The following is a 13,009-nucleotide window of genomic DNA, read 5'->3' as shown; positions in this document are numbered from 1 at the left end:
GTTGCTGAGTTATAGCCCTTTCCCAAGAATTAAATTTTTGATGAAATACTTATTAATTACTAGATTTGTGTTCAAAGGGAAAGAACTCACTTTTTAAAAGATTCTTAAAAAACATTGTATTAATGATAAATGACATTTTGGATATTTTTTTCTTTTCTTTGGTAAATTGTTTGAAGAATTTTGTGGTAGGTGTGTTTGTTATTCTGTATAAGCTAATTTTCTGAATGCTATATATATATAATTTTTTTTGGATGAACTGAACTCTTTTAATTAGATAATAATCTATTTTTAATAAAGGATATATTTCATTACATTACATTGTGTAGATGATTGATAAGTTGCAGATCTATATTAGTTTGTGACAAATGAAAGAAAAAATACTTGGAACTATTAATTATATTTGATTATAATTTGAAAATAGATATACATTGTGTTACATCATATCTAATTTTAGAGAACTATTTGATTTTTTAGTGGTTAGATCATATCTAATTTTAGAGAACTATTTTTGCTTTATTAGTTTCTGTTCAAAGGGAAATAACTCAAACTTGTTTCCATAAACCAGTAATCATAATATAAGTATATGGATTTTGTTCAATTAATTTTAGTCATTAGTTGTCAAAAATTTCTTTATAACTATTTTTTTTAAATCATGTGTGTTATGAAGGTAGATGTCACAGTTGTTATGTGGTATTTTATTTTTGTTGTGTGTGTTAATGTTTAATTTTTACATGATCCTGTTTGGGGGTTCAGATTTGCAAATATCATTTTCATTATTAATTAGATAATAATCTATTTTAAATATTCAATCACAATCCAAATTCAGAGCTGTTTTAAGCTTAAATGTTGTGTCCATGCTTGCTCAACTGTTCAGGGTTAGACCTCTGCAGGAAAATCCGGTTTGCTGTCACTCTGACAGCCTCTTGTTATATAATTATTTTTTATGTTAACTTTTTGGTTGCATGTTACACATATTGCTCATCTCTATTGCTTCGATAAAAGTCAAACTGAGATTAAGGAAAATCTCCCTGTGGGACACACTAAAAAAAGTAAAAGGATAACGTGGTTGATGAAATAGTTTATTTGTGCATTTTAAGTTATTTGCTTATATTTCTTGACCATTAATATGCATATACATGTCATTTTATTTAATTTAAATTTATTTGAATACTTTTTAGTTAACAACCAAGACAATGAGTTCATCAACAGAGGGAGAGTTAGAATCCAGAGTTCGGTCTTTGACAGAAAGTTTGATTCAAAAACAAACTATGTTAGAATCATTAAGTACAGAAAAAAATTCACTAACAGTACAGCTGGAGAGATTACAGGTAAGTTGCATATTAGATATGAATAAAAGCTCCATTACTGACTTAGGCTAGATGTCACTCAAAAACGGAGAATTTTATCAAAGTTTTCTTAGCTTCTATGAATGGGAATGATTTAATATTTAGTCTGCAGCTTGATAATATTGAGTTGTAGTGAGTAAGCAATTTTTCATCTGCCGTGTAGCCACTTTCTGTTTGCTGATAGTTTGAAATTTTACAATACTCATTGTACAAGGAAAACTTTTGTCAATATTTCTGTGCTATTGAAGTGAATGATTTTAATATTTGGTCTGGGAATGATCAGTTATGCTCCGGTTTACATTTTACCTAAATAAATTGCATGCAGCAGTGCAGGGGCAGACCCATTATTGGTCTTGTTCAAACCTACATGGATTTGCTTTCCATTAAAAGTAATTTCAACCCTGTATCATCCAATCGCAAACCACACAAGATTTTATTTTGAGTAACATCTTGGTTGTAAAAATACTTGGCAGTAAAATGTAAACAAATAATTCTGCTCATGTAACCTATATGGTAATGCAAATATTTTTCAAAAACGGAAGTGTATGGGACATATGATAAGCTAGTGTATATTTTGCTCTTATCACAACAAAATGTTATCAAATAACTCTCTGAATTTTGAGAATTTTTTATTTGACATTAACCCAGCCTAAAATTTGAACTGATTTTTTGAGAAAATTCAGCACTGTTCAAAAGGACAAGACAATAATGTCTATTTTTTTTAAAGGTCATCCATCGTTGATCATGCTGCTGTCAAAACTGTTCAGATAGATATGTAACAACTACAATGAATTTTGAAAAATGGCTTTAAATGAAATCACTTCTTTCAAAAATATGTCTTTTAAAACAGTTTACAGTTTTTCCAAATTTTGGAGATAAGAAAATATAAAAAAAAATAAGCAACTATTTTGCAATAAAAAACTTTTCTTTTACTACATAATTTAATGCCAAGTTTAATTTTTTTACTTTGCAATTCAACTCAATCATTGGTGTTTGTTATTGCGAACCAAATGAAAGTTTTCCAGAGTCATCTGCTCTTGGTCAAGGTATTTAAACTTTTGTCTGTTCTATTGTCCCATTGAATAAATATAATAGCTATTGTTCTCTGTGTAGTTTATTCACAGTGGGACCTTTAAATCTCTTCTAAGAGAAATCCATCACTCATTGATTAATTAACCTGAGTAAAAAAATTATCTTCTAAGTTGATAAAAATACATTTTTGTCAGCCAAATTTTCTTTTTAACTGATGACGTGAGAAGGAAATACTCCAAGGATTCGAGTTCATTTGCCAAATATCTAACACAAGATTTGCAATAAAGGTCATTTATTCAGAAACCATAAAAACATAATACAACTGACTGTTATGAACAATTATGTAATAAACCAAAACTGAATAAATGACAATAATTTGCAAAGGTGGGGAATAAATACCGCCACAATCCCCAAGTCACAGAGTTGGGGAGTCACCACCCGAGAAACCTTGGAGATAAATTTTATAAAAGATTAATTGATTTATATAAATAAATGCTTGCTTTCTTTACGTCCAATTGCAATCATTTCATTCATATTTAGGACGACATTAAAATTTAAAAGAGAAAGAAAAATATGTGTGTATGATATTAAGCATTGCTCAATGTCTGGATGTAAAGGTTATAAGATTATAAAAAAGCAGAGCAAGCCCTGTTGACCTCTACCTTTTATGTTAGACAAGTACACATGCCAATGTAAGCAAACTCTTTGGATCCCTCCCTACATTTCCATAGCATAATGTTAAAAACAAAAATTACAACTTTTACAACTTCTTATTGTATTCAACCTATAAAAGTCTATTAAATATATTGAGATAAACAAAAATACCTTGATGTCATGTATTTTTGTACGGTATGCAGAGTGTAAAACAAAAACATTAATTGAAGACAAAATATATATGCATACATGTTTATACATGCAGATAAAAGATAAGCAAAACAGATGTAAAGAACAAAACAATAATTTGTAACTTTCCAAAACAAATTAATAAAGTGATAGATTTCTATCCATAGTCACATAAAAAGAGTGATTTACCGGTATCCTAAATGAGTTTAATAATGTCATAACACATAACTTGTCTACTAGAATGTAGAGCAAGCCCTGTTGACCTCTACTAAGAAAATTACTTTTTGGCAAAGCAAAACCTGTTGACCTTTGCCTAAGACATAATATAAAAGTGTAAAATCTAATGTAATTTAGTAGTGCGTTTTTGTTATGATAACACTCTTTTAGCTGTTTAATTATGCAGCACCTATTTGAAACTATGATCCTTGTAAAAGGGACTTCAACTAGGACTTAAAAAAAGAAGCTCACTGATATACCACACGAGAATTGAAAAAGGGGGCTAACTGAAAAAATATCAATTCTGCTTTCTACTTCCACAGTTCAAACCATGTTCCTTGGACCAGCTCAATGATAGTTTCAACAATTTGATATGAGACTGGCGTTTATTCAAGTGGTGTCCAAAATTAACATCGATATTTTCTCTTAAATAAAAGATTGGTTGTGAATTAAGCAAAGAGATCCGCTGTTCGATTTTTTTTTTTTGTGAATTGTATGACACTTCTTACTTTTACATGTGACTTATAATTGATCAGTTGACGTTGTTGGTATACTTGAAATTATTATAAAAACAGTCTGCAAAGGATCATTCTTTACAACTGCCCAATCAAAATTCATCACTCTGAGTACCTCAAGAAATGTTTCATCATATGATTTTGCAATATTGAAACCAAATTGTTTTGCCAATGGGCTAATAATGTATGCATATTTAAAATGTGAAGATATATTCCAGATATTTAAATAATATAAAGACATAAATATCACAAGTTGCAGTACACTGATGGATGGACATTATCTACGTCAGTTATCGTTAGACAGTTAAACTGCCTTTGATTTGAATAGTTCTCAATCATCTTTATCTTCTCTGAAATTTGGAGAAAGGGTAACCAAGTCTATAAAGTTATCAGCACAAATGTCTTTTCTTGTTTTTAATTCACATTCAAGCCCAAGGGCAAAGTCTTTGTTAAGAAATACCTTACTGTCTGGCCTAATACAGAATTGTCAATACCTCAAGTTCATTCTTCTTGCATTGATGTTGCTGTAAGCTGTAAAATATGCTGAAACATATAGGTCTGATGTCACAGACAGTTCAGAAGAACAGTGTTTTGCGTTTGCTAATGTTGAAGGCAACATTTCTGTCTCTGTTTTTTGAAAATCCAGTGTTGCAGGCTGTTGTCTGTGTTAAACTAATGTTGAAGTCACACGTGATGTACAATCTGTCATCTGCCTATGATTCCAACACGCTGTCGGTTATATGAAAATAAAAACCAGCACTATTCAATTCAATTGAGCAATCATCGCCGCTGCCATTTCGCCAGCTGTTGGCTGTGTTATAAATGAGAATAGTGTATTGACACATCTTACAAAAGTATCGTATGAGCTGTTGATCTTCGCAGACCATTATTATTCAGGGTCTGTTTTCGTCCTTTTCATTCAATCGTATAAGCTGCAACTCTTAAAATATTTCAAAAGAGAGACTCTCTGTCACATCTGTAATAGCAGTCATTCCTCTTACCCCAGCTCTTATATATAGCATCTATAAAGGAAACGAAATAGTGGCACAATAAACAGTATCATATGACAAATACAAAATAACCATACTTGAAAATATCTAATACCATTAATTTAAACAATAAACAATAAAACTGGATGTATAATTATGGAAACATATATATCACTATATAAAATCAGTGTAATTTATAATAAAAAAGGAGATGTGGTATGATTGTAAATTCAGACGACAACTACCCAACAGTTTCCAAATGAATAGAATTGAGCAACTTTAGACCACCTTACGACCATCAACAATGAGAGCAAAAACCCACACCAAATAGTCAGCACTACAAGGACACATGTCAAAACGTGAAACAATTGAAGCGGTAAAAAAAATTAACAAACGACAACATTCCAACAGTCTGATTTATGACAAAAAAATAAATAAATGAAAAAGAGAGATGACAGACAGCAACCATATAAAACCATATGTATAATGATAAAAATATAAATACAGAAAACCATGTGTATAATGATACATATGAATAACCATATAAAACCATATGTATAGTGATGTGATACATATCTAAAATATAAAACCATATGTATAGAGATGTGATACATATATAACCATAAAAAACCATATGTAAAATGATACATATATGAATTATAAACCATATGTATAGAGATGTGATACATATATAACCACAACAAACAATATGTATAATGATACATATATAACCATATAAAACCATATGTATAATGATACATATATAAAATATAAACCATATATGTATAGAGATGTGACACATATATAACCATATAAAACCATATGTATATAATGATGCATATATAATGATATAAAACCATAGGTATAATGATACATATATAAAATATAAACCATATGTATATAGAGATGTGATACATATATAACCATATAAAACAATATGTATATAATGATACATATATAACCATATAAAACCATATGTATAATGATACATATATAACCATATAAAACCATATGTATGGAGATGTGATACATATATAACCATATAAAACCATATGTATATAATGATACATATATAACCATATAATACCATATATAAATAATGATACAAATATAACCATATAAAACCATATGTATATAATGATACATATATAACCACAGAAAACCATATGTGTAATGATACATATATAACCATATAAAACCATATTTATAAATGATACATATATAACCATATAAAACCAAACGTATTAAAGATACACATTTAACCACAGGCTGTAAACTTGAACAATGATTTGTCTAATGACATGGAACACATTACTAATGATTCAACAACAACAAAATAGTTTTTTCAAACTGGTATAGATAATTGCATGTTAAAACCTCACGCTTTTGTTTTGTTTTGTTTTTTTTCCTTCATTTTTTTCCCCAGAAAATATATACATATCGTGTGGATATTCACAAAACAGACAATCTGCACTACCAACAGCTACACAAATATTTTTGGCGCATATATTCAGATCTATTTATAGAAATTTATCAACAACAAATCTTTCGTGTTCTAAAACAGGTCTCAATGTTTACAAAAAAATATATTTTTTACGCGATTTCAGAGTTGAAGACCATAAAACCGACCTTTCGGAATACCTTGACACTTAGTACATTCATTGTTCACGTACTTACATCATACATGTACATTATATGTAGTCCGAGAATGACGCTAATATCTCGCGCCAATTTCTCTGATGCATTCTCGCTTGCTAAATACCACCAAGTAATATAAATATCAATCTGGCTTTAAAGTGTGAACAACATTAATGAAATCAGCACTGTCAGTGCATTTTGAGTGGGACGCCATGCACTTCCACATAAACTTGCAAATTCAACCTGAATTTATGGTATTGTCGAAACCAAAATTTTTAGAAGCTTATATTATTTATATAAGCGTTGTTTATTCAAGACTTATCATAGTATGCACGTGTGTAGCACATGTTTGCTACTGACATGCCTCTGGCTGCATGAGCACTCCTTTTTTGGTCATGAGACATTGCCCCTTCTCAAATTTCCCAAGGAAGCAAGGTAGTTGTTCAGTTTGAGTTTTGCTGCTGACAGGGAAAGTCATACATTAGTTATTGTAAAAATTACAAAATCTCATTTTCAAGTGATACTATTTGTTTAATATCGTTGGCTTATTACTTTCAATCATAGAACTTATGCATTTGTCCGTTATATATATGTGAGTACGAACTGAAGGAAACTTTCGTGCTTCAAACTATTTTATTTCACGATTATATAGAAATTCCACGGATAATTTGTGTAACGTTACTGAAAAGTTTTGAAAAGATATTGAACATTCATCCATTATGACTTCCAGACGCATTTCAAGGAACCATCCATATTCAAACAGGAATTTAGACTTAAATAATCCAGAAAATTGGACTTCTCAACAATCAGCACTGTCAGTGCATTTTGAGTAGGACGTCATGCACTTCCACATAAACTTGTAAATTCAACCTGAATTTTTGGTATTGTCGAAACCAAAATTTTATCGGCCTTTTGCACTTTCACATATGTATAACAAGATCATAATTCATGCACGAATGAATGAAAACTTTATAAATACTCAATGAACCATAAATTATAATGGACAATTCAAATCTAAAAAATAATTACGTTATAAATCAAATAAAAGTATATAATTACGTTATAAATCAAATAAAAGTATATTAAACTTTGTCTATAAATTTATTTCAGGTGGCTTTTACCTTTTTAGCTATCTCTTATATTAATTGCGTCTGTACATTCCAACATTATCTTCTGACAAAAACTGTGTCATTCAGCATACAACATCGTTGTTAAAATTTAAAATCTTCACTTTTCTTGAGAAAACAAAAATGGTGTCCGCTAGCATTCAGTGCAATTGCTAGAATGCTGGCTAATGTGAAGAGATAACATGCACCTAATTCTCATTGGTCAATTAGATATCATTAAACAATCATATTGGTAATTAATTTTGACCTTGATCGTGAGATGACCATACTGACCTTAACTGCTTGTAATCAAAAACTTACATAATTCACAGACAACCCCATGCAAATTTACAGTTTCATATTACTCTTGATAAGAATAATTTCCTGACAAAAATGTTTTTATGTACCATAAAATGATTATATATTAATTCAATGTAAATAAACACTGATTAAACATTAAAAGTTGATTTCTGACAAAATTTTCAATATTGTTCCTATTGAAATTTGTCTTTTTGTGTGTTTGACAAATAAAAACTAAAAAATGACGATGTTTAAATTAAGGCCTTCTTACATAAATGTATTCTATAACTAAACAAACACAAAAAAATTACAAATTTCAATAGGAACAATGCTAAATTTTTGTCAGAAATCAAATTATTATGATTAATTCAGTGTTATATTTAACAGATTGAAAATATATTACTTATATTGAATAAATACAACATCACATGCAGTTTTTTTGAGTTGATTAATGTATTTTCATGAAGATCATTTTTTTACTCAGGTAAATAAATCAATGAGTGATGGATTTATCTTAGAAGAAATTTAAAGGTCCCAGTGAATAAACTACACAGAGAACAATAGCTATTATATTTATTCAATGGGACAATAGAACAGACAAAAGTTTAAATACCTTGACCAAGAGCAGATGACTCTGTGGAAAAATTTCATTTGGTTCGCAATAATTTTCATTGAAATTGCTTTTTTCTACAATAGGTTAACAGGAAGTGACTTCACAATTATTGGTATGACAATGTTAAAACGAAAGTGAAAGTAAAAGATAATGATAAATTGTCAGTATCAATTCCAAAATGGACAAGACCTCAATGGACATTCCGTACCATTTCAACTGCCTTCACTCTGAAGGAGGTTCTGCTTCCAGTTGCATTGGGAATATTGTGAGATGTATGGTAGTTGCACATGTAGGGAATAGTGGAAATTGTTGTAAATCTTTTCAAATTTGAGGTTTTGGTACAATATCCATGTGTTTCAAGTTCATTTTGATAAGTGTGTCATGTGGTTCACATTGTGTATTTAAAAACAATAATATCATTAACAGAATAGTTTTTCTTAATTAACTTTAACTGATAAAGGATGATTTTTTTAATTTTTGATTTTTTTTCTTAAATATGGGCTAGATATTTAGTTGGTAGTTTCTGATAAGTGGAAACATTTAATTGTGTAATTATAAATGACAATTTAGGGCATAAACTGAGACAATTATTACTGTAATGGTTTTCTCAGACATTGCATTTGAACAATACAAAAAAATTGATTGAAACAATACAAAAATGAATTTAATACATAGGATACAAATGGTTAGATAAAACCCAAACATTATAGTACCATGAGAGAATGAGCACTTCTCTTTTAAGTCTCACCCATTCTCCCTATCAGTTTACAATAAAGAGAAGTCACTTCTCCCTATGATACTGAAGTAGTGTAAAATCAATTAAAGTCAATAGTCTTTTCTGAATTTGGTCAATGTAGTCTCCTGTCTGGTGTAGTTTTTTTTATATAAGGTAGCACTCCACAGTTAGGTGTGTGGTTTTGCATTTGACCCCAATGGAGATTTCAAATATGAAAGTTTGTGTAAAATAAAATTCATATTTGGATAGCTGAAGATTAATAAAGACTTCAAGGTGGGTTTATAGGAACACCAATATTCTGTAATGTATGTATTATGTGCTTTTTTCTGTATGACAGTCCGTATTTTCATGTCCATACTTAAGTCCTGAAACTAATTTAATGTTTTTTCCACTTTTTTGTTGCATGAACTTAGCGATTCAATTTTATGAAAAAAGGAGGCTAAAAGCACCTAATCTTTATTTGATTATTTGATAGATTAATGTCAATAGTTTCTGAAAAGGAATCACATAAATGGATTGAAATTCTACTTTGAACCAAATTTTAGGGGAACATGTGACTTTTCATGCCCCTTTTTTGCAACATTTTATGGTAAATAAATGCAGAATATTTCACCATTTTAACTGTTGAAAATCAAATCTTTGGAAGATACTGATTACATTAATATGCACATGCATGACACAAACATTTAGCTTATTTTATTAGAAAGCCAGGAATAGAAGATGATTAATAATGACTAGAGGCTCTAAAGTACCTGTGTTGCTCACCTGCATCTTCAACAATTTCCACATTTTTGGAAAATTCATTATAAAAGGAGAATAACAGTATTAAGAGTTAACTGACAATTTCAGCCATGTCTACTTATTTGTAAATCTTATCCTGTTGATCATTTTTCTTTTTATACGACCGCAATAATTAAAAATTTTTTGGTCGTATATTGGTATCCCTTTGTCGTCGTTGTCGTCCGGCGTCGTCGTCCGAAGACAGATGGTTTCCGGATAATAACTTTAGTATAAGTAAATAGAAATCAATAAAATTTTAACACAAGGTTTATAACCACTAAAGGAAGGTTGGGATTGATTTTGGGGGTTATGGTCCCAACTATTTAGGAATTAGGGGCCAAAAAGGGGCCCAAATAAGCATTTTTGTAGTTTCCAGACAATAACTTGTGTTAAAGTGTATAAATCTCTCTGAAATTATACCACAAGTTTCCATACTACAAAGGGATGGTTAGGATTGACTTTGAGGGGTTATGGCTCAAACCAATTAGTAATTAGGGGCAAAAAAAGGGGATAAACAAGGGTTTTTCTGGTTAAAGGACAATTGAGACAATCTAAAAGCAGTGTAAGGGAGGTAATCCAAATCAATTAAAAGAACACTGTTTGATTACCTCCCTTACACTGCTTGTAAATTATGTATTAAGAAATGATGATTGTCTTGAGGTGATTAGCTGTCAATTTAACTTTATACGACCGCAAAAAATTTTTGCGGTCGTATATTGGTATGACGTTGGCGTCGTCGTCGTCGTCATCCAGCGTCGTCCGAAGACACATTGGTTTTCGCACTCTAACTTTAGTTTAAGTGAATGGATCTCTATGAAATTTTACTGTAAGGTTCAATACCACAAAAAGAAGGTTGGGATTGATTTTGGGGGTTATGGTACCAACAGTTAAGGAATTAGGGGCCAAAAAGGGGCCAAAAATAAGCATTTTTGTAACTTCCAGACATAACTTGTGTGTTAGTGTATGGATTTCTCTGACATTGTACCACAAGGTTCCATATCACAGGGAATGCTGGGATTGATTTTGGGGGTAATTGCCTCAAAATATTAGTATTAGGGGCAAAAAATAAGCATTTTTCTAGTTTCATGACAATAACTTGTGTGTAAGTGTATGGATCTTTCTGAAATTGTACTACAAGGTTCCATATCACAAAGGGAAAGCTGGAATTGAGTTTTGAGGTAATTGCCCTAAACGTTTAGAAATAAGGGGCCAAAAATAAGCATTTTTCTAGTTTCCAGACAATAAATTGTGTTCAAGTGTATGGATCTTTCTGAAATTGCACTGCAGGTTCCATACCACAAAGGGAAGGCTGGGATTGAATTTGGGGGTGATGAATTATAAGGGGGTTCAAAAAATTGGGGGGGGGGGGGGATTTTTTTCTTTCAAATTTTCCATTTTAAATTGGTTATTTCTGATTTATATATAAAAGCAAATAATAATGATATGGTTTGAATAGGTAAATTAAAAATTTTTAAGTTCTTAGACCACATTCATTCTGTGTCAGAAACCTGTGCTGTGTCAAATATTTAATCACAATCCAAATTCAGTGCTGTATCAAGCTTGAATGTTGTGTCCATACTTGCCCCAACTGTTCAGTGTTCGACCTCTGCGGTCGTATCAAGCTGCGCCCAGCGGCGTATTTTATTAGCAGTTACTATTAATTAATATTAATTTTAGCCATGACTATAGATATAAGAAGATGTGGTATGAGTGCCAATGAGACAACTCTCCATCCAAGTCAAAATTTATAAAAGTAAACCATTATAGGTCAAAGTACGGTCTTCAACACAGAGACTTGGCTCACACCGAACAGTAAGCTATAAAGGGCCCCAAAAATTATGTATGTCATTTTATATTTTAAAACTTTTATGATGTATTTAAATGGGTAATTATGGTTGCAAACTCCATTAGAAATTTTAATTGAGATACTGACCATATCTTGAGGGAAAGATTTTTTTGGGGAATAAGGGAAAGGCGGGAGGTGAAAAAAATTGGAGGGTCGTCATCCAGCGTCGTCCGAAGACACATTGGTTTTCGCACTCTAACTTTAGTTTAAGTGAATGGATCTCTATGAAATTTTACCGTAAGGTTCAATACCACAAAAAGAAGGTTGGGATTGATTTTGGGGGTTATGGTACCAACAGTTAAGGAATTAGGGGCCAAAAAGGGGCCAAAAATAAGCATTTTTGTAACTTCCAGACATAACTTGTGTGTTAGTGTATGGATTTCTCTGACATTGTACCACAAGATTCCATATCACAGGGAATGCTGGGATTGATTTTGGGGGTAATTGCCTCAAAATATTAGTATTAGGGGCAAAAAATAAGCATTTTTCTAGTTTCATGACAATAACTTGTGTGTAAGTGTATGGATCTTTCTGAAATTGTACTACAAGGTTCCATATCACAAAGGGAAAGCTGGAATTGAGTTTTGGGGTAATTGCCCTAAACGTTTAGGAATAAGGAGCCAAAAATAAGCATTTTTCTAGTTTCCAGACAATAACTTGTGTTCAAGTGTATGGATCTCTCTGAAATTGTACCACAAGGTTCCATATCACACAGGGAATGCTGGGATTGATTTTGGGGGTATTTGCCTCAAAATATTAGGAAATAGGGGCCAAAAAAGGGGCAAAAAACAAGCATTTTTCTAGTTTCATGACAATAACTTGTGTGTAAGTGTATGGATCTTTCTGAAATTGTACTACAAGGTTCCATATCACAAAGGGAAAGCTGGAATTTAGTTTGGGGGTTTGCCCAAAACGTTTAGGAATAAGGGGCCAAAAAGGGGCCAAAAATAAGCATTTTTCTAGTTTCTGTGTCCAGACAATAACTTGTGTTCAAGTGTATGGATCTTTCTGAAATTGTACTGCAAGGTACCATACCACAAAGGGAAGGC

At 31.1% G+C, this 13,009-nt stretch overlaps 1 protein-coding gene across 2 annotated transcripts in view; it reads left to right on the top strand.

Annotated features, from left to right (window-relative positions):
* Positions 1–13,009, top strand: part of LOC127698938 (golgin subfamily A member 5-like) — a 324,899-nt gene that overhangs the window by 239,710 nt on the left and 72,180 nt on the right. For both annotated transcript variants that reach the window (XM_052202700.1, XM_052202699.1), the window contains exon 11: positions 1,179–1,328. In XM_052202700.1, the coding sequence (XP_052058660.1) occupies positions 1,179–1,328 (150 nt within the window). The remainder of the gene's footprint in view (positions 1–1,178; positions 1,329–13,009) is intronic.

The sequence above is a fragment of the Mytilus californianus genome, unplaced genomic scaffold (genome assembly GCF_021869535.1).
Source record: "Mytilus californianus isolate M0D057914Y unplaced genomic scaffold, xbMytCali1.0.p SCAF_4, whole genome shotgun sequence".
Taxonomy (NCBI): Eukaryota; Metazoa; Mollusca; class Bivalvia; order Mytilida; family Mytilidae; genus Mytilus; species Mytilus californianus.
Note: the sequence above shows the minus strand (reverse complement) of the source record. Positions and strands in the feature narration are given on the sequence as shown.